The sequence below is a fragment of the Lepidochelys olivacea genome, assembly GCF_965140295.1.
Source record: "Lepidochelys olivacea isolate rLepOli2 genome assembly, chromosome: 6".
Lineage (NCBI taxonomy): Eukaryota > Metazoa > Chordata > Testudines > Cheloniidae > Lepidochelys > Lepidochelys olivacea.
Genome location: NC_140416.1, coordinates 118,055,372 through 118,075,366, shown reverse-complemented (window position 1 = coordinate 118,075,366; position 19,995 = coordinate 118,055,372). Strand labels below are relative to the sequence as shown.

At 39.5% G+C, this 19,995-nt stretch overlaps 1 protein-coding gene across 3 annotated transcripts in view; it reads left to right on the top strand.

Moving 5' to 3' along the window:
- The window catches only part of KIAA0586, a 134,257-nt gene that overhangs the window by 76,027 nt on the left and 38,235 nt on the right, over positions 1–19,995 (top strand). For all 3 annotated transcript variants that reach the window (XM_084630195.1, XM_084630194.1, XM_084630193.1), the window contains exons 21-29: positions 3,142–3,335; positions 3,530–3,648; positions 4,346–4,530; positions 6,757–6,904; positions 7,503–7,728; positions 11,299–11,537; positions 12,529–12,605; positions 15,103–15,237; positions 19,633–19,804. In XM_084630195.1, coding sequence (XP_084486321.1) covers positions 3,142–3,335; positions 3,530–3,648; positions 4,346–4,530; positions 6,757–6,904; positions 7,503–7,728; positions 11,299–11,537; positions 12,529–12,605; positions 15,103–15,237; positions 19,633–19,804 — 1,495 coding nt within the window. The remainder of the gene's footprint in view (positions 1–3,141; positions 3,336–3,529; positions 3,649–4,345; positions 4,531–6,756; positions 6,905–7,502; positions 7,729–11,298; positions 11,538–12,528; positions 12,606–15,102; positions 15,238–19,632; positions 19,805–19,995) is intronic.

Below are 19,995 nucleotides of genomic sequence, written 5' to 3'. Positions count from 1 at the left end.
AGAGGAATTTGTACATTCACTTGTGAGAATGAATTATGGCTATGAATGCATATATCCCAACAGAACGAATTGCTTATCAACTCACAAGTCACCCAGAGTAATTTTAAGATGATATGGCACCCTTATTTGAGTTTAAATGTGATACATTATTTTTAAATGTTATAGAATAGTGCTATTTAATACATTATTTTTAAATCGTTATAGAATTTTTTGGGTAAGATTTCTATTTGGTGTAGTCCAAATGTGAATATCATGTTCATATGTCTGTTTTGTAAGTTATGCATTATTTAAGAAAATGCCTTTTTTAAAAACCAGAACGTTAACCTCCCCCCCTCCCCCCCCCCAATCCACAGCAAAAATATTTTTTGCTCTAGTGCCCAGTATGGAGCTTTATTACCTTTTTCAAATTTAAAATATTTGAAAAATAGTGGAGCGGAAGACTGGGAGAGAAACTTTAATATCAGAGTGGAAATGCTTGCTCCCTTTTCCCTCTTAGCCTGAGCTCTGGGACCCTTCACCTCAGAGATTACTAGACCGAGCCCTAGCCCAAGCCTGGAAGTCTACCCTGCAGTGAAACAGCCTTGCAGCTCAAGCCCCGCAAGCCCGAGTCAGCTCACACCAGCTGTGGGTTTTTTGTTACAGTGTAGACATAACCTTATGGGTCAGTCCTTCAGGTCTTACTCATGTGAGTAATTCTTACTAGAGAGATAAGATGTACTAGAATATATTTTGTATTGGACCAACTTCTGTTGGTGAGAGAGACGAGCTTTCAAGCTTATACAGAACTGTTCTTCAGGACTGGGAAACGTACTCAGACGATGTTTACACTAAAGAGCTTACAGCGGCACAGCTGTACAAATGCAGCTGCACTGCTGTAAGTTCTCCCTTGTAGCCACTCTATGCTGACGGGAGAGAGCTCTCCCATTGACATAATTAAACCACCCCAAAGAGCGGCAGCAGCTATGTCAGCGGGAGTGCATCTCCCGCTGATACAGTGCTGTCCACACCGGCACTTCTGTCGGTGTAACTTTTGTCGCTCAGGGGGTGTTTTTTTCACACCCCTGAGCGACATAAGTTATACTGAAAAACGTGCTAGTGTAGACGTAGCCTCAGAATGTCACAGCTAAATTCAAGGTGGAACAGATCATTTAGCATAAATAGCACATATTTCAAGGGGCCATTCACGGTGAAGTGACCCGTTAACACCCCTCCAGTGATAGGGAGGAAAGGAGCAGGGTGAGCAGCTGGGGGTCTTATTAGTGGGTTATAGATTGTTGTAATAAGCCATAAATCCAGTATCTCTGTTCAGTCCATGATTTTTAGTGTCTAGCAAAGCTGTGAATTAAAGCTCCCAGGCTCATCTTTTGAAAATGTTGTGCAGGTTTCCTTTGAGATTGAGGGCTGAGAGGTAAGATATAGGCCACGTCTACACTACCCGCCGGATCAGTGGGTAGTGATCGATCTATTGGGTATCGATTTATCTTGTCTAGTGTAGACGCGATAAATCGATCCCCGATCACTCTGCCATCGACTCTGGAACTCCACCACTGCAAGAGGTGGAAGCGGAGTCGACGGGGGAGCAGTGGCCATCATTCCCGCGCTGTAAGGACGCGAAGTTAGTGATTCTAAGTCGATCTAAGATACGTCAACTTCAGCTACGCTATCTTAGATCGATCCCCACCCCCCAGTGTAGACCAGGCCATAGAGTGATCACTTTGTGAAAAGCGTTCACCCCTGTGTGATTCTTACTATTTGGATAAGTAAAAAAATTTATATGCTAAACAAAGGTTGCAGGATCTGGTCCTTCTTGGTGCCTCTGTTAAGTGTTACAGTGTGGTGTGATATTGTGATTGGCCATGGTTACGTGTAGAGGCTTGTGGAAAAAAACAAACAAAAAACAAAAGGGGTGGAGGGTCAGAAAATTAAGCTTTTTAGTCTTACATTTCATTCCTTAGAAATCCCTTCTAACTCTTCAGCAAATAAATGTAGTGAAAAAAATAAATGTGCGTATCGAAATTACCATTAAGCTTCCAAGGTAACGACACAGCTGTTAGAGCTATAGTTTACCTGCTGTGCTCAGTAAATTCACATTTTGGTCCATATCTTCACAGCCAGATGGTACTGAAACTTATTTTAAATTAAAGTGTACATTCTGCAGAAAATAGATATCCATGGAAAGATTGCAAATCTGTGCCATGGGACAGCATTTCTGAGATGCATATTACAAGTGACTTCAGTTATAATTGCAGTGTTGCTGAAGCCATATTGATCCCGTAATGTTAGAGAGACAAGGTGGCTAAGGTAATATCTTTTATTGGACCTACTTCCGTTGGTGAAAAAGGCAAGCTTTCAAGCTTACACAGAGCTCTTCACACCCTAATAACAATTATGTGGGTGAAACCAGACAATCTCTATGCTCTCAAGAGAACTCGCACAGAAAAGCGATAAAAGAGAAAAACACCGTATCACCCATGGGTGAAGACTTTTCACAAAATGATCACTTCATATCTGACCTCACACAACACCTTCAGAAGACAAATTTTAAGAAATTAAAATTAATATCTCTTTTAGACACTAAAAATCATGGACTTAATAAAGACATTGGATTTATGGGTCATTACAACAATCTGTAACCCATTAATTCTCCTTTTATCCTATGACTGTAGAGCTGTGAACTGCCCGCTTCATCTTGATTAGCCTCTTGCAACATGCATTTACTCCTTGTCTGTTCCACCTTGTGTTTAGCTGTGACACTCTGAGTACCTTTCCCAGACCTAAAGAAGAGCTCTGTGTAATCTCAAAAGCTTGTCTCTTTCACCAACAGAAGTTGGTCCAATAAAAGATACTACCTCACCCACCCTTTCTTCAGTTACAATGTTGCAAGTACATTTCCTCGGTGTTGGAGTTATCCTTCATCTTCCTGGCTCATGTACCACAGGCAGGAGAGCCAAATCCTGTTTTATGTAATAACTTCTGTACCACTATAACTGCACAGATTTATGGGTTGTTAGGCTTGAAATATTATATATTAACTGCAAAATGGTAAAAGGAAAGCGTGTGCATACTATGTTATAACACAACTGTAGCTATTTTCTAAAGCAAAAATGCTGAAGGTTGTCTCTTTGTTTTTATTGTAACTAGGATCAGGAGGAGGAGGATGGAATCCCAGAATTGTCTGAACCAATCCTGGAATTTAATAGACGAACTGAAGTTGTTTCTCCAAAATATAACGGCCCTCCATTTCCCCCAACTGCTCCTGCTTTTCAACAGCCAGCTGATATTCTGGATGAAATCATTGAAAGGAGGGAAACTTTAGAAAATAGGTTGATTAGCTGGTGAGTTTCCTGTCAGGGGGAAGGTAATAAAATAGCAGCTGTAAACGTAGTGGGAAGAAATACATAATCAACGCAAGTATTTTTTTAAAACTATTTCCCTTTGTCTTATTAAGTTTTCCCCATATATTGAGAGTGCTGTAAATTTGGCTGTCTCAGAGCCTGCTGGTAGAAATACAAAAGTTTTGTTTTGTCAGGGTGGAACAAGAAGTAATGGCACGAATTATTAGCGAGATGTACCCTGTCCAGAAGGAAAGAATGCCCAGTGTGGATACATCAGACAGCGAAGAGAGTGAGGCCGTAACCTCTGACATTGGTAAGTAGGAATTGTAGTTGGGCTCAGTTGCTTTCCAGCCTGAAAGCAGATGGGACCAAAGGCTATCCATCTCAGATTTGGGCTAAAAGATATTTTAACAGCTTGGTTAGGGAGTTTTAACTGGCTACCACCGTAAGATGTGTTAAACTTACAAAACTGATAAACTAATGCACAGAAAAGATGTGTGTTTGTGCACATGTGAAGGTGAAGAAAGGGGTCATCAGGGCAATACAAGCAAATTACCCTGGTTAATTGATAAAGAACATTCCACAAATGGGCCAGCTTTGGAAACCAAATTCTGGTAAACCTCCTTCCATGCAAATCAAAGTGCAGCTGCACATTGTACTTTTGCTAGGCTACAAGGGTGGCTGTCTTTATCTCTCTTGTGAAGAAATGGCATATCAGATAAATGCCTGCCTTATAAACATACACAAGAGAGAGACATAGGGACTCCCACAGTCTCACCTCAGCCCTTACACTAACTCCCTCTGTGGCCTTGGACAAGTCATCTGCCTCGGTTTCCCCATCTGTAAAATAGGAATAATACTTCTTCACAAGAGTGCTTGAGAGTTCATTAATGTATGTAAAGTTCTTTGAAGATGCAAATTGCTAAGCATATTGTTATATCTTTGCAGTATAATATATTGCATATCAAGAAGTAAAATTTGAATTTAGGTTTTGTGTGTTTTCTTTTTAGTTGAGGCAGCAGGTGGTGGAGGATTTCAGCTCTTTGTCAGCGCTGGTGTGCCAGTGAACTCAGAAATGATTAATCATTTTGTGAACGAAGCTCTTACTGAGACTATTGCCGTGATGCTGGGTGAGCGGGAAGCTCAGAAAGCAGTTCCTGCTGCAAATGTTCTCCAAAGCACAGCAATCTTGCCAGTAAGAGTGAATTTTTTTATTATTATTTCTGGTTGTAGTTATGAGTGTGTTCGGATTTATTTTTTTAATCCCAGATTTTGGTTATGTGCAATCTGAAGACATTGAAAAGCGATTCTGAATCAGAACAAGCATGTTGTGGCTTCTTGGTTACAGTAAGTCCCAATATGTCCCAGTAAGTAACAAGATTTAAACCAATTTCACTTTTCAAAACTTGAGTTCTTTTGCAGTTTGCTACATTTATTTTTTAGAATGCTGTGCACATAAAATTGGTCTCTGAAGGACGGGAATAGTAATATTGGATTTCATGTTGTTGGATAATAGCTATGCTCTTTCCAGTACAAGGTTGCAAGATTGATAGACATTTTAGCTCAAGTGTCTTGTTATATTTGATCCTGTGCACTAGAAGGCATTCTTTAATATCTGTAAAGATAAGTAGTCTTCATGCATCTTCAGTCGTGGGTTTCATTCTCAGGCATGAGATTCAGAACCTGACTATAGAGCTAAAAGAATTTAGATAATTTATTTGTACTTTTCCCCTCATTGTTGGGTTGATTCTCCTTGACTGTGTTTTGCATTACAGTAGTCTTCAGCAAATGTTCAAACAGTTAAATTTACCTTTTAACATGGAAGAATTTTCTCCTTCCTTTAATAATCAAATGACCACTGCCTGTTATCAGCCTAGGGCAGAATTTTTAAAATATTTTTGATAATGAGAAGATTCTAAGCTATAATCCAGAGTTCTGTGTTGGGTAAGATCTTCAATTTGATTTTTGTAGGGACCTACATGGACAATCTATTACATAAAGGTTTAATGAAAATGGGCCAGATTCTTGGATCCACTTTGTCCCCTTTGTGCCTCTCTGGTATCACAAGTGGCCGTATTCTTGCTGTAGCTGGCCAGCTGAGTATTCCCTTTGCATAGGTGAGCTCTCCAGTGGCATAAAGCTGATAGAGGTGGCAGAGCTGCCTCCTTTACTAGTGAGCCCTTTGCCTCCAGTGTAGGTGGAGGAGGCAGTTGGAATATGGCAGAGTAGAGCTCTGCCATATTTGATTATCCATTTGTGTAAGGGAGTTTACTGAGTGTGCCTTACAGCAGTTGTGTAAGTTAGAGCTGCTCCTCAACAATTCTTGACTTATATTGGGGGCAGGCAGCACAGGATTGAGGAGTTGCAACCAGCTTCCTGATCCCTTCTTGTGTGTGGTGGAGATTCCGATCCCAGTATGTCACATAATATCAAATCACAATGTCTAAAAAGAGAATCAGAGAGACAAGGTGCCTGAGGTAGTATCTTTTATTGGACCAACTTCTGTTGGTGAAAGAGAGAAGCTTTCAAGCTGCACAGAGCTCTTCTCCAGGTCTTCTGACGGGAAGAAAAGCTCTGTGTAATCTCTGACACTGCTCTATCTGTCTCTCTCTCCCCAACAGCAGTTGGTCCAGTATAAAAGACATTACCTCACTTGCCCCGTCTCTCTAATATCCTGGGACCAACACAGCTACAGCAACACTGCATAAAAAGGGAATAGCATAAGAAGCAAGTAGCTCTGGCAATATCTGCACTGATGTGCCAAGGATATCAGGGCATTGATGCAGAGGTGAATCTAAATGCACAATTTCTTCACTGAAGCAGAACCAGTTCAATGTACTATTGGAGATAGTACTGATGGATCTGGTTAATGGGCAGTAAATGCCATTGACTCAAATTCTGTAAACAGTGGGTGGCTCTTTATGTTTCAGGGAAGGAAAACATATTTGTGGATAGGCTTATCCTACAGTTATCAATCTCCATGACTGCTCTATGGATGAGGGAGTAGAGGACCAAACTTTCCTTGTTTAGGATGTGTAGAACTTCAGTTATACTCTTTCAAGACTTCCTTTGGTGGCAGCAATTCTGAACAAATTTAGGAGAGACAAGGTTGCATGGAAAGCATAGTTATTTATTGGTAGAGACAAATTTGGTTCCTCTTTTGGTGGAGAGAGAAATGACTAATTCCAACAGACTGCAGACTGAAACATTTGATCACACTGAATGAAGGCATCTTGTTATATCTTGAGCCAGGATTTCTGACTTCTGACATTGTGGAGACTAATTAAGTTATCTTCAGATAAGGTTTTTCAAGTGCCCTTGCTTGCTAGGAAGAGTTCCAGGAGGTCATATTTAAATGGAAAGAACACTCAGTGTTACTGGACTTTCAGTGATATATCTTTTTCCTCTGTTATTTTTTCAGGAGTCTGTGGTGTCTACTCCATTGGCTACACCACCTCATACACCACTTCCTGAAAAAGAACCGTCTCCAGTAAAAACTCCAGTTTCTTCTTTGTCTGTGACAGAAATCGGTGGAGATGTTGGTGAACAAGAACAAATGACAGAAACAGGTAATGAAAATGGTGTTTAAACTTGAGATGAAACAAGTGTACTCACATCTGTTGACTTTAATTTATGGTGTGGAATATTTTCTCCTGCAAATATATGATCTCTGAGGATAACCACCACTGGGTCTTTGTTTCCACTGAGAGAGCAAGGGGGGAACTCACATAGTTTAAAAGGTTTGAGCTAATGTATTTAAAAATATATGCTTTTTTGTTTTCCATAGGGCATCAGTTGTGCCCTGACCAGACAGAATTTGCATTGGCATTGTCCCTGGGGGTCATTGCTTTTCCTCTCACCATGTGAGAGAAATAGCTGACCTTTGCTTCGTTATCTATGCCTAATGTTAATAAATCCATGATTAAGCACCCCAAATATATTGGCTTGGCTTTCAGAGATGCTGAGCACCCACAAATCACACTGAAGTCAGTAGGAGCTATAGGCAATTGTTTAATCATTTATTTAAATTAGTTTAGTCCTCACAACTATCGGAATGTTTTCAGGTAAAATATGAAAGTCTTATGAAACAAAATAATGACCTTACATGAGGATTACTTGCTGTTTTACTTGCCAGTCTCAATTTTGTGATTGATTTCATATGTGTAGGATTTGACATTCCACCTGCCACTACTCCTATTGGCACACCTGCTGCTACTCCAGTTGATACACCTCCTAGAGTAACTACTCCAAGTCCTCCTGTATCAGAACATGGCTCTGATGCAACAAGAATGGGAAGCCCAAAGCCTCCAAATCCATGGGGTGATGCAGAACTTCCTCTGGATGAGGAAAAACCCAGTCCTTTGAATGAAGAAACTCTCCATCCAAGAGCTGTGTGAGTTATAACAATCAATATATTATCTAATTTCTCTTCCAAGTAATTTTCCCTGTTTTTCCTGTATAGTAAACAACTTTAGGGAAATACCGTATGTATATATCATGAAGTGTTGGGATAAACAATTCAGTAAATAGAATTAGAGGCTGATTTATATAACAGGTATAAGAAAATCAGGACCTCCTCCAGATTTTATCAGTACTTGTTTGTAATCATATTTGACAAGATACTTAGCAAGCCAGTTCTTATCACAACTGCTAGTAACAGATTTTGCTCTGTTGAAGTGTTTTTTTTATTATCGTTTTGGCAAATGGGGAACTATTTTTGCAGCTGTCTTAATGGAAGTAACTTCTTTATGACAGGTTTCAGAGTAACAGCCGTGTTAGTCTGTATTCGCAAAAAGAAAAGGAGTACTTGTGGCACCTTTGAGACTAACCAATTTATTTGCGCATAAGCTTTCATGAGCTATAGCTCACTTCATCGGATGCATACTGTGGAAACTGCAGAAGACATTATATACACAGAGACCATAAAAAAATGGGTGTTTACCACTACAAAACGTTTTCTCTCCCCCCACCCCACTCTCCTGCTGGTAATAGATTATCTAAAGTGATCACTCTCCTTACAATGTGTATGATAATCAAGGTGGGCCATTTCCAGCACAAATCCAGGGTTTAACAAGAACGCTTTTGGGGGGTATGGGGCTAGGAAAAAACAAGGGGAAATAGGTTACCTTGCGTAATGACTTAGCCACTCGCAGTCTCTATTCAAGCCTAAGTTAATAGTATCCAATTTGCAAATGAATTCCAATTCAACAGTCTCTAGCTGGAATCTGGTTTTGAAGTTTTTCTGTTGTAATATCGCAACTTTCATGTCTGTAATCGCGTGACCAGAGAGATTGAAGTGTTCTCCAACTGGTTTATGAATGTTATAATTCTTGACATCTGATTTGTATCCATTTATTCTTTTACACAGAGACTGTCCAGTTTGCCCAATGTACATGGCAGAGGGGCATTGCTGGCACATGATGGCATATATCACACTGGTGGATGTGCAGGTGAACGAGCCTCTGATAGTGTAGCTGATGTTATTAGGCCCTGTGATGGTGTCCCCTGAATAGATATGTGGGCACAATTGGCAACGGGCTTTGTTGCAAGGATAAGTTCCTGGGTTAGTGGTTCTGTTGTGTGGTATGTGGTTGTTGGTGAGTATTTGTTTCAGGTTGCGGGGCTGTCTGTAGGCAAGGACTGGCCTGTCTCCCAAGATATGTGAGAGTGTTGGGTCATCCTTCAGGATATGTTGTAGATCCTTAATACTGCGTTGGAGGGGTTTTAGTTGGGGGCTGAAGGTGACGGCTAGTGGTGTTCTGTTATTTTCTTTGTTAGGCCTGTCCTGTAGTAGGTGACTTCTGGGAACTCTTCTGGCTCTATCAATCTGTTTCTTCACTTCCGCAGGTGGGTATTGTAGTTGTAAGAATGCTTGGCAGAGATCTTGTAGGTGTTTGTCTCTGTCTGAGGGGTTGGAGCAAATGCGGTTGTATCGCAGAGCTTGGCTGTAGACAATGGATCGTGTGGTGTGGTCAGGGTGAAAGCTGGAGGCATGTAGGTAGGAACAGCCGTCAGTAGGTTTCCAGTATAGGGTAGTGTTTATGTGACCATCGTTTATTAGCACTGTAGTGTCCAGGAAGTGGATCGCTTGTGTGAACTGGACCAGGCTGAGGTTGATGGTGGGATGGAAATTGTTGAAATCATGGTGGAATTCCTCAAAGGCTTCTTTTCCATGGGTCCAGATCATGAAGATGTCATCAATATAGCGCAAGTAGAGTAGGGGCGTTAGGGGATGAGAGCTGTGGAAGCAATGTTCTAAGTCAGCCATAAAAATGTTGGCATACTGTGGGGCCATGCGGATACCCATAGCAGTGCCGCTGATTTGAAGGTATACATTGTCCCCAAATGTAAAATAGTTATGGGTAAGGACAAAGTCACAAAGTTCAGCCACCAGGTTAGCCGTGACATTATCGGGGATAGTGTTCTTGACGGCTTGTAGTCCATCTTTGTGTGGAATGTTGGTGTAGAGGGCTTCTACATCCATAGTGGCCAGGATGGTGTTATCAGGAAGATCACCGATGGATTGTAGTTTCCTCAGGAAGTCAGTGGTGTGTTGAAGATAGCTGGGAGTGCTGGTAGCGTAGGGCCTGAGGAGGGAGTCTACATAGCCAGACAATCCTGCTGTCAGGGTGCCAGTGCCTGAGATGATGGGACGCCCAGGATTTCCAGGTTTATGGATCTTGGGTAGTAGATAGAATATCCCAGGTCGGGGTTCCAGGGGTGTGTCTGTGCGGATTTGATCTTATGCTTTTTCAGGGAGTTTCTTGAGCAAATGCTATAGTTTCTTTTGGTAACTCTCAGTGGGATCAGAGGATAATGGCTTGTAGAAAGTGGTGTTGGAGAGGTGCCGAGCAGCCTCTTTTTCATATTCCGACCTATTCATGATGACAACAGCACCTCCTTTGTCAGCCTTTTTGATTATGATGTCAGAGTTGTTTTTGAGACTGTGGATGGCATTGTGTTCTGCACGGCTAAGGTTGTGGTGCAAGTGATGCTGCTTTTCCACAATTTCAGCCCATGCACGTCGGCGGAAGCACTCTATGTAGAAGTCCAGTCTGCTGTCTCGACCTTCAGGAGGAGTCCACCTAGAATCCTTCTTTTTGTAGTGTTGGTAGGGAGGTCTCTGTGGATTAGTATGTTGTTCAGAGGTGTGTTGGAAATATTCCTTGAGTCGGAGACGTCGAAAACAGGATTCTAGGTCACCACAGAACTGTATCATGTTCGTGGGGGTGGAGGGGCAGAAGGAGAGGCCCCGAGATAAGACCGCTCCTTCTGCTGGGCTGAGAGTATAGTTGGATAGGTTAACAATATTGCTGGGTGGGTTGAGGGAACCATTGCTGTGGCCCCTTGTGGCATGTAGTAGTTTAAAAAGTTTAGTGTGGCCCACCTTGATTGTCATACACATTGTAAGGAGCGTGATCACTTTAGATAAGCTATTACGAACAGGAGAGTGGGTTTGGGGGTGGGGGTGGGGAGAAAACCTGGATTTGTGCTGGAAATGGCCCAACTTGATTATCATACACATTGTAAGGAGAGTGATCACTTTAGATAATCTATTACCAGCAGGAGAGTGGGGTGGGGGGAGAGAGAACCTTTTGTAGTGGTAAACACCCATTTTTTCATGGTTTGTGTGTATAAAAAGATCTTCAGTACTTTCCACATTATGCATCCGATGAAGTGAGCTGTAGCTCATGAAAGCTTATGCTCAAATAAATTGGTTAGTCTCTAAGGTGCCACAAGTACTCCTTTTCTTTATAACAAAACACAATCAGCAAATTTTTAGTTAGATAATTAGAGCTCATTGTTAAGGTTATTTTTAAGTTTTTATTCAGATCAGTCCATGAAATACTGTGTTCCTTCTTTTAATAAAAGCTTTGTAAATTAGAATTTCTTTACAGTGTTTAGTTTAAGGTATAGTGCAGTGTATTTTGGTGCATTAACAATATATTTTCTTACATTTTAGTGTTATGTCTGTGGCTAAAGATGAAGAACCAGAGATGTTGATTTTACCTTCTCCTGAACCAATTAGACCCTTTGAGTCACTTCCTTGTGAAGCAAGGGTTCCATCTCCTGTGCATACTCCCAGTTCTGGCCCATCGACACATGAAAGCAGCCTAACTGTCACGGAAACAGAAACTGCAGACAAGCCTATCTCAGAAGGCGAGGTCTTATTTAGCTATGGACAGTTGGTGGCTGCAAGAGGTAATTTAACTTCCAAGAATCTGTTTAGTTTAGGGTTGGTTTAACCATGTTTTTCTTTGCTGTTCATATAAGACTTACTCTCACAATTTAATAGAAGAGCATTCAATTTCATATTTTTTCTGGTAAGCCTACAGTGAGAGTGTACCTTGTCTGTACTCCTTAACTTCCTGTGCAAGTTTCTGGTCACATGTAAGATACTTCATCATTTTTTCTCATCTCAGAATGAAATACATGTTTGCTTATGAATTGTAAATAAATGAAAGAAAATAATTAAACTAAATAACTTAATCTTACTGACATAAGAACTTGTTTAGTTTATTCCAGGGGGTCTCTGAAGAAAATTTTTGGTGGCCTCAGAGTGTGGCCACAACTCTTGCTGGTGGCTGCTCTGGCAATTTTTCCTAAAATACTTAATTAAGGTTAGGAAAAACAGATAAATATGTGCATTTACATGTCCAAATCATTGTAATTTATTTATGTACGGTTTTATTGCAGAATCAATCATAAAAATAATGTACAGTTGTTTCTATTTTTTAACTGAACCTAAACAGAATAGAAACAAATGATGTGCTTTGTGTGTTGTCTTTTTAAGATTTGCTAGCTAGTAAGTCTGTTTCTGTGAAAAGTGATATTTGTATGTTTGTTAACACGGCTTTGCCCCCTTAATCACTGCCCAGGAGGCTCTGGCAGCACAAAAAGCCCCGAGTGGCTGCATGGCTGCATTTTTTAAATGCTGGATTATTCTGTCTTGCGTAAGTATCAGGAACAAATTGTAATGAAGGCACATTTTTACATTTCCAAAGTGTCAGAATGTTTTTGTTGTTGACTAAAAATCTGTCCTTATGAGAGAGAGAGACATTTGATAGATAGAAATTTGTAACTTTATTAAAGCATTGTGCTGCAAACAATGAAAAATATGGCATTAACTTGCTCTTAAAAATGGATATTTTCTGCTTGTAACTTTAAAAAAACCCACAATTTTTATTTTCAGCGTTAGCAGAAGGAGGACTGTCTCTTCCAAACCTCAGTGAAAGTTTAACTAGCACGCTACATGATGCAAATGAAATGGTAAGGAAATAGTTCAGTAGGAAATTGAATTTAGCATAGTACCTTAGCTGGAGAAGTTTATTAGATAAGAAGTTCTCTAATAAACTTATCCACTTATTTAAACTTCATGTACACAAAGAAATGGACTGATGAGCTACAAAATATTGAAGAGCATTCAGATGTCCAAAGAGAAAATATACAGTTCATACAAATTAATTAATAAGGCAGTCACACATGAGTAGCACCCACTATAGTTTAGAGAGTCCTTTATAAGAGATCTCTTTTCCTACTACCTTGCTTGGAAAATTGTCATAGTTGGCTTAAAAGTGGAATCACTCAAACATTTAATCTAATCTGTAATACGCGCTTAACACTCAAACAGCTTATATGAAATACAATATTATTTACCCAAATTTCATTTTTTCCCACTTAAACGATGTATTAAGCAAAATGGCAGAGCATTATTATTCCCCATGTCACATGATACTTCTCATGGCGTGTAACTTACTGAAATTAAAAATAGTTTTTCTTTTTGCGAATACAGACTAACACGGCTGTTACTCTGAAACCTAAAAATAGTCTATATTACTCACTTTTGACTCTAGTTAAAATATTTATTTAAAAGGAGTTTCGTACTTAAAGAATGGAAGACTTTGCCTTTATCTTTTCTGAGTAGAAACATGGTTTAGAAGTGAATTTTCTGGCACAATTCCTATTTCTGTTACAGGTCACCCCTAATAATTTATTACACTCTTCTTTTTAAAAAAAAAAAAAAAAAAGAAAGGAAAAAAAAAGAGCAAAGCATGTTTTTTGACACATCTGAGCACAAGTCCCAGAAGCATTTAGAAAACAGTGACTTTTGGGGATCTGTCTGCATGTACTGTCACTCTGATCTCAATTCCTTTCTTTAGCCTCACTTCTGTGCTTCATATTTTTAATCTGTTCATATGTATTATACAGTTTGTAATTGGTTGGGAGGGCGGGGTGGAAAGGGCTCGTGTGTGTGAGAGAGAGAGAGAATCTAATTGTTCAATCTGATAGTGAAGTCCAGGTACAATTTTTCACACTTGGGATTGAAGTCTTCCCATCCTGGACCACTTGCCTGACTAATGGAAAAAGGTTAAAGCCATTATGATAGACCACTAAAGCTGTTCGAAATCTTCCTTGTGAACTAAATGTTCATATCTGTAAGGGAAGATGTGCACAGCCCCTGTGGCCACTGTTCTTGTATATTTCTAGGATTTGCATCACCAAGTGGTGCACTCCCAAGACTGGTTCTGCAGAGGCAGTTTTCAGGTCCATTTATTTATTTATTTATTTATTTATTTATTTATGTTGAGCACATGTTCCAGTAAAAAGTTTTACACACTCATACCTCACATCTCTGAAACTAGAAACTTCAAAGTTGTTTTGTGCTATGACTTAAGTCTCTTTCAGGCATAAAAAGCAAATCAAGTTTGAAGAAAATCTGTCTAGTAGACCTCAAGTTGTGAACATCCAAAGGCTGCATTTCGCTGCGTCTGTGTTTTAGGGGGTTGAGACCTCTTAAAGCTAAACTGTCTAGAGCATTGTGTGCATGCTAAACTGCTCAGGTTTTGAGGCACCTTTTAATTTCTTTAAGGCTTAAATTCTTACGTGTATTAGTGAAGTTTTAAGATGCTTTAGCTGACTCCTGCATCAGCTAAACCCCTTTGGCTGCCCCTTGCCTTAGTCCATTGGCTTGTAAGCTCTCCAAGCCAAAAAGCTGACCATTTTTTAAACAAATTTGCTGAAAATTCTATTACCAATGTCTACTCTGCTCTGCTGGGAATGAAGAGTTTGTATGGAGACAGTCGTCCTCTTAAGCTTGGGTGAACAAAAACAAACAAACAAAAAATAGAAATATTTTCATGTCAGCGTTCAGCCACATGAAATTGCTGAAGATTAATGATTCAGGAATCTAAACATATCTTTTTGCATTGTTAGCCTTTTGGCTAAGAACAAATGTAGTCAAATATTTGGATGCTAATATCTAAACTGTATTGTTAAATTTATTAATCCTCTTTAGGTTATTACTGACTAAGTTCTCTATGTATTTTAAACCAACATTTGTACTTTTGGATAATTTAAGCACTATACCCAGATGTACAGACACTCTTTTCTTAACCTATGTATTATATAATTTTAACATTAGCCTTAATAATAATTTCAATACCAGATTCTGCATCTGGGCTATATTATGCATTTGCTGGGGGAATAGGACTTTATGGTCTAATAGGTCTTTTCTGTCTCAGACTGTTAAGGCCTTGTGTATCAAAACTCTTAATATATTGATTGTGCCCTTCTTTTGCTAAAGAGAGGAAGCTGTGCTGCCAGTCTCCCTGTTATGAACCATTTGTACTTTTTTTTACAAACATTTTTAATATTGGTAACTGTAGTAAAAGATGGAGATGCTTTATAAATATAATGTACAGTTAACAGTTAACTCTACACTAAGGATGATCTGACTACTAAAAAGTTTTTTTTTATTTTGTTTTAGGATTACGATCCTCCCAGTGAAGGACAGGTCATGAGAAGACCCCATAGGGGATACCACAGAGATCCAGTTCTCTCTCTTTTTGCTAAACTAAATCAGGCACCGGTTGCTTTACAAGAAGTAATTTACCACTCTGAGGTATCTTATTTCCTTTTCATTGCTATTGGGAATTAAAGCAAAGATACTGGGCATTCTGAAACGATATTTTTTGATACAAAGAAGGTAAAAAATCTGAAGTTTCTTTTGCTTATGGAAAAACAAAAAGTTGTATCCAACCTCTTGCCCCTAGAAGGAAATTCTTCTGTAGAGAATGCGGATTCTTTTGCTGGGTCTACTCCAGGCTTCTAAGAACTTAAAATTCTCTTCTATTTATAAACAAAAAGAAAAGGAGTACTTGTGGCACCTTAGAGACTAACCAATTTATTTGAGCATAAGCTTTCGTGAGCTACAGCTCACTTCAAGCTTATGCTCAAATAAATTGGTTAGTCTCTAAGGTGCCACAAGTACTCCTTTTCTTTTTGCGAATACAGACTAACACGGCTGTTACTCTGAAACCTATTTATAAACAATATTTTTGCTGTACATAATATCATATGTAGCAGTCTCCACTATGTGAACATTTAGAAGTATTCCAACAATGTCTGGCCATGCTTTATCTGGCCATTTTGAAAGGGCAAGACGTTTATGGCAGTCACAACCAGATGGATGGTTTGGGGGAGATCAAGGGAATAGATGGTGACAAAAGATTTCATGCACTTAATTAAGTCTCACTTTCTTTTGTGCTGACCAGAAGAACAACAACAAAAATTCTGTTTACCTAAAGGCTATTTGAAAAACGTCCTTATCAGCCTATATTAAGAGTTTAGACCAGTAATATTTCTGTAATGCAGTTAGGTATTTTCAATTCAAAAGTCTGCAGCCAATTGACAGCTTTATGTAAGTAAAAAGATGAATGAACTGATTGCACAGTCCTGGCTGGTCCTAGAAGGATATTCAGACAGAGAGAACTTGGGAGGACACTGCCGCATAACTCATGGAATACCTGTATTTAGGTCAATTTCTTGCTTTTTGTGACTTTCCTGGAACATATCCCATTTCTTCCTTCTGTCTTGCTTAGCCTGAACTGTCCCTAATCTTTATTTTGTTTGCTTAATGAGATTAGAAGATGAACTATTTGAAGAGCTTTCTGTAGTATTAACTCTCACTCCAGCTGTAATCTTAGTGACACTTCCTTGTCAGCATTGGCAATTACAAATGCAGCTCTAATTGCTTTTCTTTGTCTGTCCCATACTCTGCCCTTAGCCTATTCACACAGTGTTCTAACAAATGCCTTTACAGATTCTAGAGTAGCAGCCGTGTTAGTCTGTATCCGCAAAATGAAGAGGAGGATTTGTGGCACCTTAGAGACTAACCAATTTATTTGAGCATAAGCTTTCGTGAGCTACAGCTCAATTCATCGGATGCATGTGTCCAGATGCATGGACTTGGAACCTGGAGAAACATTCAGGCCATATCAAAGTCTCACTGAAGATGAACTTTTTAGTTTGGCATAGTGCAACAGCACAGACTTGCCACCTTTTAAGTACTGCAGATGTCACATTGGTTGACAACTCTTGATGGTTATATATATCACAGAGATGAGCATGATAAATAATATAGCAGGACACAGATTATCCAGAAGTTCTTGGAATGTATTGGTGACAATTTTTTAGTTCAGAAGGTGGAGAAAGCTACTAGGGGAGAGGCTGGACCAAATTTGATTTTGACAAATAGGGAGGAACTGGTTGAGAATTTGAAAGTGGAAGGCACCTTAGGTGAAAGTGATCATGAAATGGTAATAGCTCACCTTAGCTGATCACTCTCGTTACAGTGTGTATGGTAACATCCATTGTTTTATGTTCTCTGTGTATATAAGATCTCCCCACTGTATTTTCCACTGCATGCATCCGATGAAGTGAGCTGTAGCTCACGAAAGCTTATGCTCAAATAAATTTGTTAGTCTCTAAGGTGCCACAAGTACTCCTGTTCTTTTTATGAAATGGTAGAGTTCGTGATTCTAAGGAATGATAGGATGGAAAACAGCATAGTAAAGATAATGGATTTCAAGAAGGCAGACTTTAATAAACACAGGGAGTTAGTAGGTAATATCCCAGGAGAAGCAAGTCTAAGGGGGAAAACAGTTCAAGAGAGTTGGCAGTTTTTCAAAGAGACATTATTAAGGGCAAAAGAACAAACTATCCCACTGCATAGGAAAGATAGGAAGTATAGCAAGAGACCACCCTAGCTTTACCTGGAGATTTTCAATGATCTGAAACTCAAAAAAGAGTCCTACAAAAAGTGGAAACTAGGTCAAATTACAAAGGAAGAATATAAACAAACAACACAAGTATGTAGTGACAAAACTAGAAAAGCCAAGGCACAAAACAAGATTAAACTAGCTAGAGACATAAAGGATACATAGAACAAGAATACACTCTTCAAATACACTGGGAGCAAGAGGAAGACCAAGGACAAGGTAGGCCCATTACTAAATGTGAGGGAGGGATGAACAATAACAGAAAATGTGAAAATGGCAGAAGTGTTAAATGACTTTTTTGTTTATTTTCACCAAAAATGTTAGTAGCAATTGGACATCTAACATAGTGAATGCCAATGAAAATGAGGTCGGATCAGAGGCTAAAATAGGGAAAGAACAAGTTAAAAATTACTTAGCCAAATTAGATGTCTTCAAGTCACCAGGGCCTGTTGAAATACATTCTAGAATACTCAAGGAGCTGACTGAGGAAATATCTGAGCCATTAGCGATTATCTTTGAAAAGTCATGGAAGATGGGAGAGATTCCAGAGGACTGGAAAAGGGCAAATATAGTACCCCTCTATAAAAAGGGGAATAAAGACAGCTTCGGGGAATTACAGACCAGTCAGCTTAACTTCAGTACTTGGAAAGATAAATGGAACAAATAATTAAGCAATCAATTTGCAAACGCCTAAAAGACAACAGGTGACAAGTAACAGTCAGCATGGATATGCCAAGAACAAATTGTGTCAAACCAACCTAATAGCTTTCTTTGACATGGTAACAAGCCTTGTGGATAGGGGGGAACCTGTAGATATGGTATATCTTGACTTTAGTAACTCTTTTGACATGGTCTCATATGACCTTCTCATAAACAAATTAAGGAAATGGAGGTAATATAAGGTTGGTGCATAACTGGTTGGAAAACCATTCCCAGAGAGTACTTATCAGTGATTCAAAATCAAGCTGGAAGGGCATATCGAGTAGTCCCACAGGGATCGGTCCTGGGTCCAGTTTTATTCAGTATCTTCATCAATGATGTAGATAGTGGCATAGAGAGTACACTTGTAAAGTTTGTGGATGTACCAAGCTGGGAGGGGTTGCATGTGCTTTGGAGGATAGGATTAAAATTCAAAATGATCTGGACAAACTGGAGAAATGGTCTGAAAAAAACAGGATGAAATTCAATAAGGACAAATGCAAAGAGTTCCTTCCTAAGTGGAGTAATCAGCTGCACACATACAGAATGGGAAATGACTGCCTAGGAAGGAGTACTGCGGAAAGGGATCTGGGGGTCATAGTGGCCCACAAGCTAAATATCAGTCAACAGTGTAACGCTGTTGCAAAAAAAGCGAACATCATTTTGGGATGTATTGCAGGAGTGTTGTAAGTAAGACACAAGAAGTAATTCTTCCACTTTACTGATTAGGCCTCAGCTGGAGTATTGTGTCTAGTTCTGGGCACCACTTTTCAGGAACGATGTGGACAAATTAGAGAGAGTCCAGAGAAGAGTAACAAAAATGATTAAAGGTCTAGAAAACATGACCATTGAGGGAAGATTGAAACAATTGGGTTGTTTTAGGCTGGAGAAGAGAAGACTGGGTGGGAACATAACAGTTTTCAAGAACATAAAAGGTTGTTACAAGGGAAGGGAGAAAAATTATTGTCTTTATTCTCCTTAAGCTCTGAGGATAGTGCAAGAAGCAACAGGCTTCAATTGCAGAAGGGAGGTTTAGGTTGAATGTTAAGAAAAATTTCCTAACTGTCAGGGTGGTTAAGCACTGGAATAAATTGCTCAGGGAGGTTGTGGAATCTCCATCATTGGAGATTTTTTAAGAGCAGGTTAGACAAACACCTGTGAGGATGGTCTGGATAATACTAGTCCTGGCATGAGTGCAGGGGACTGGACTAGATGACCTCTTGAGGTCCCTTCCATTTCTATGATTCTAGTAACGTTTTGAAGATTCTCTTCTTTAAAACAATACATCTCAGCTCCTCTGGCAAACCAACAACAAAGGAAATAATCTCTCCATTGCTCGATTCAGTCCAATGGTAAAGGTAGGTCTTACATTCCACCCTGTGGTCACGTGTGTCTTTCAGGTTGCAGTCTTCTTTATACAGCACTAGTAGTATAAAGCTATGTACATGTATGTTAAAGAATACTATATTTAAATGGTATTACATAGTTTGAAAGATATCTGTTGTGATTCACTGAATGTGTTACTCTGTTTTCTCTAGGACTCTGATAATAGTGTTGGAGAACTTAGTGAAGGCCAAAGACCTAGACTGACAAGAGCAGCAGAAAGTATTCTAATGGGACGTTCAGTTTATACAGACCAGGCTGCTGGCCTGGTTACTGAACAGAGACCCCACCATGTACCATCACCAGGAGAGTGTGACAGGGTTACAGGTATAAGCTAGAACATGATCTTTCCTCTGTTATCTACTGGAGACCATGATGGGATGGAAAATGTATCAGAACGTAGTGTGGACAAACTGGAACTGTGTTGAGCACATTTTTGGTACCTGGTGTTGAACACCACCTAGTACGATGAAGGGTCTTGCATACTTTCTCTGCTAGGTGTTGAAAACTGCCCTTTC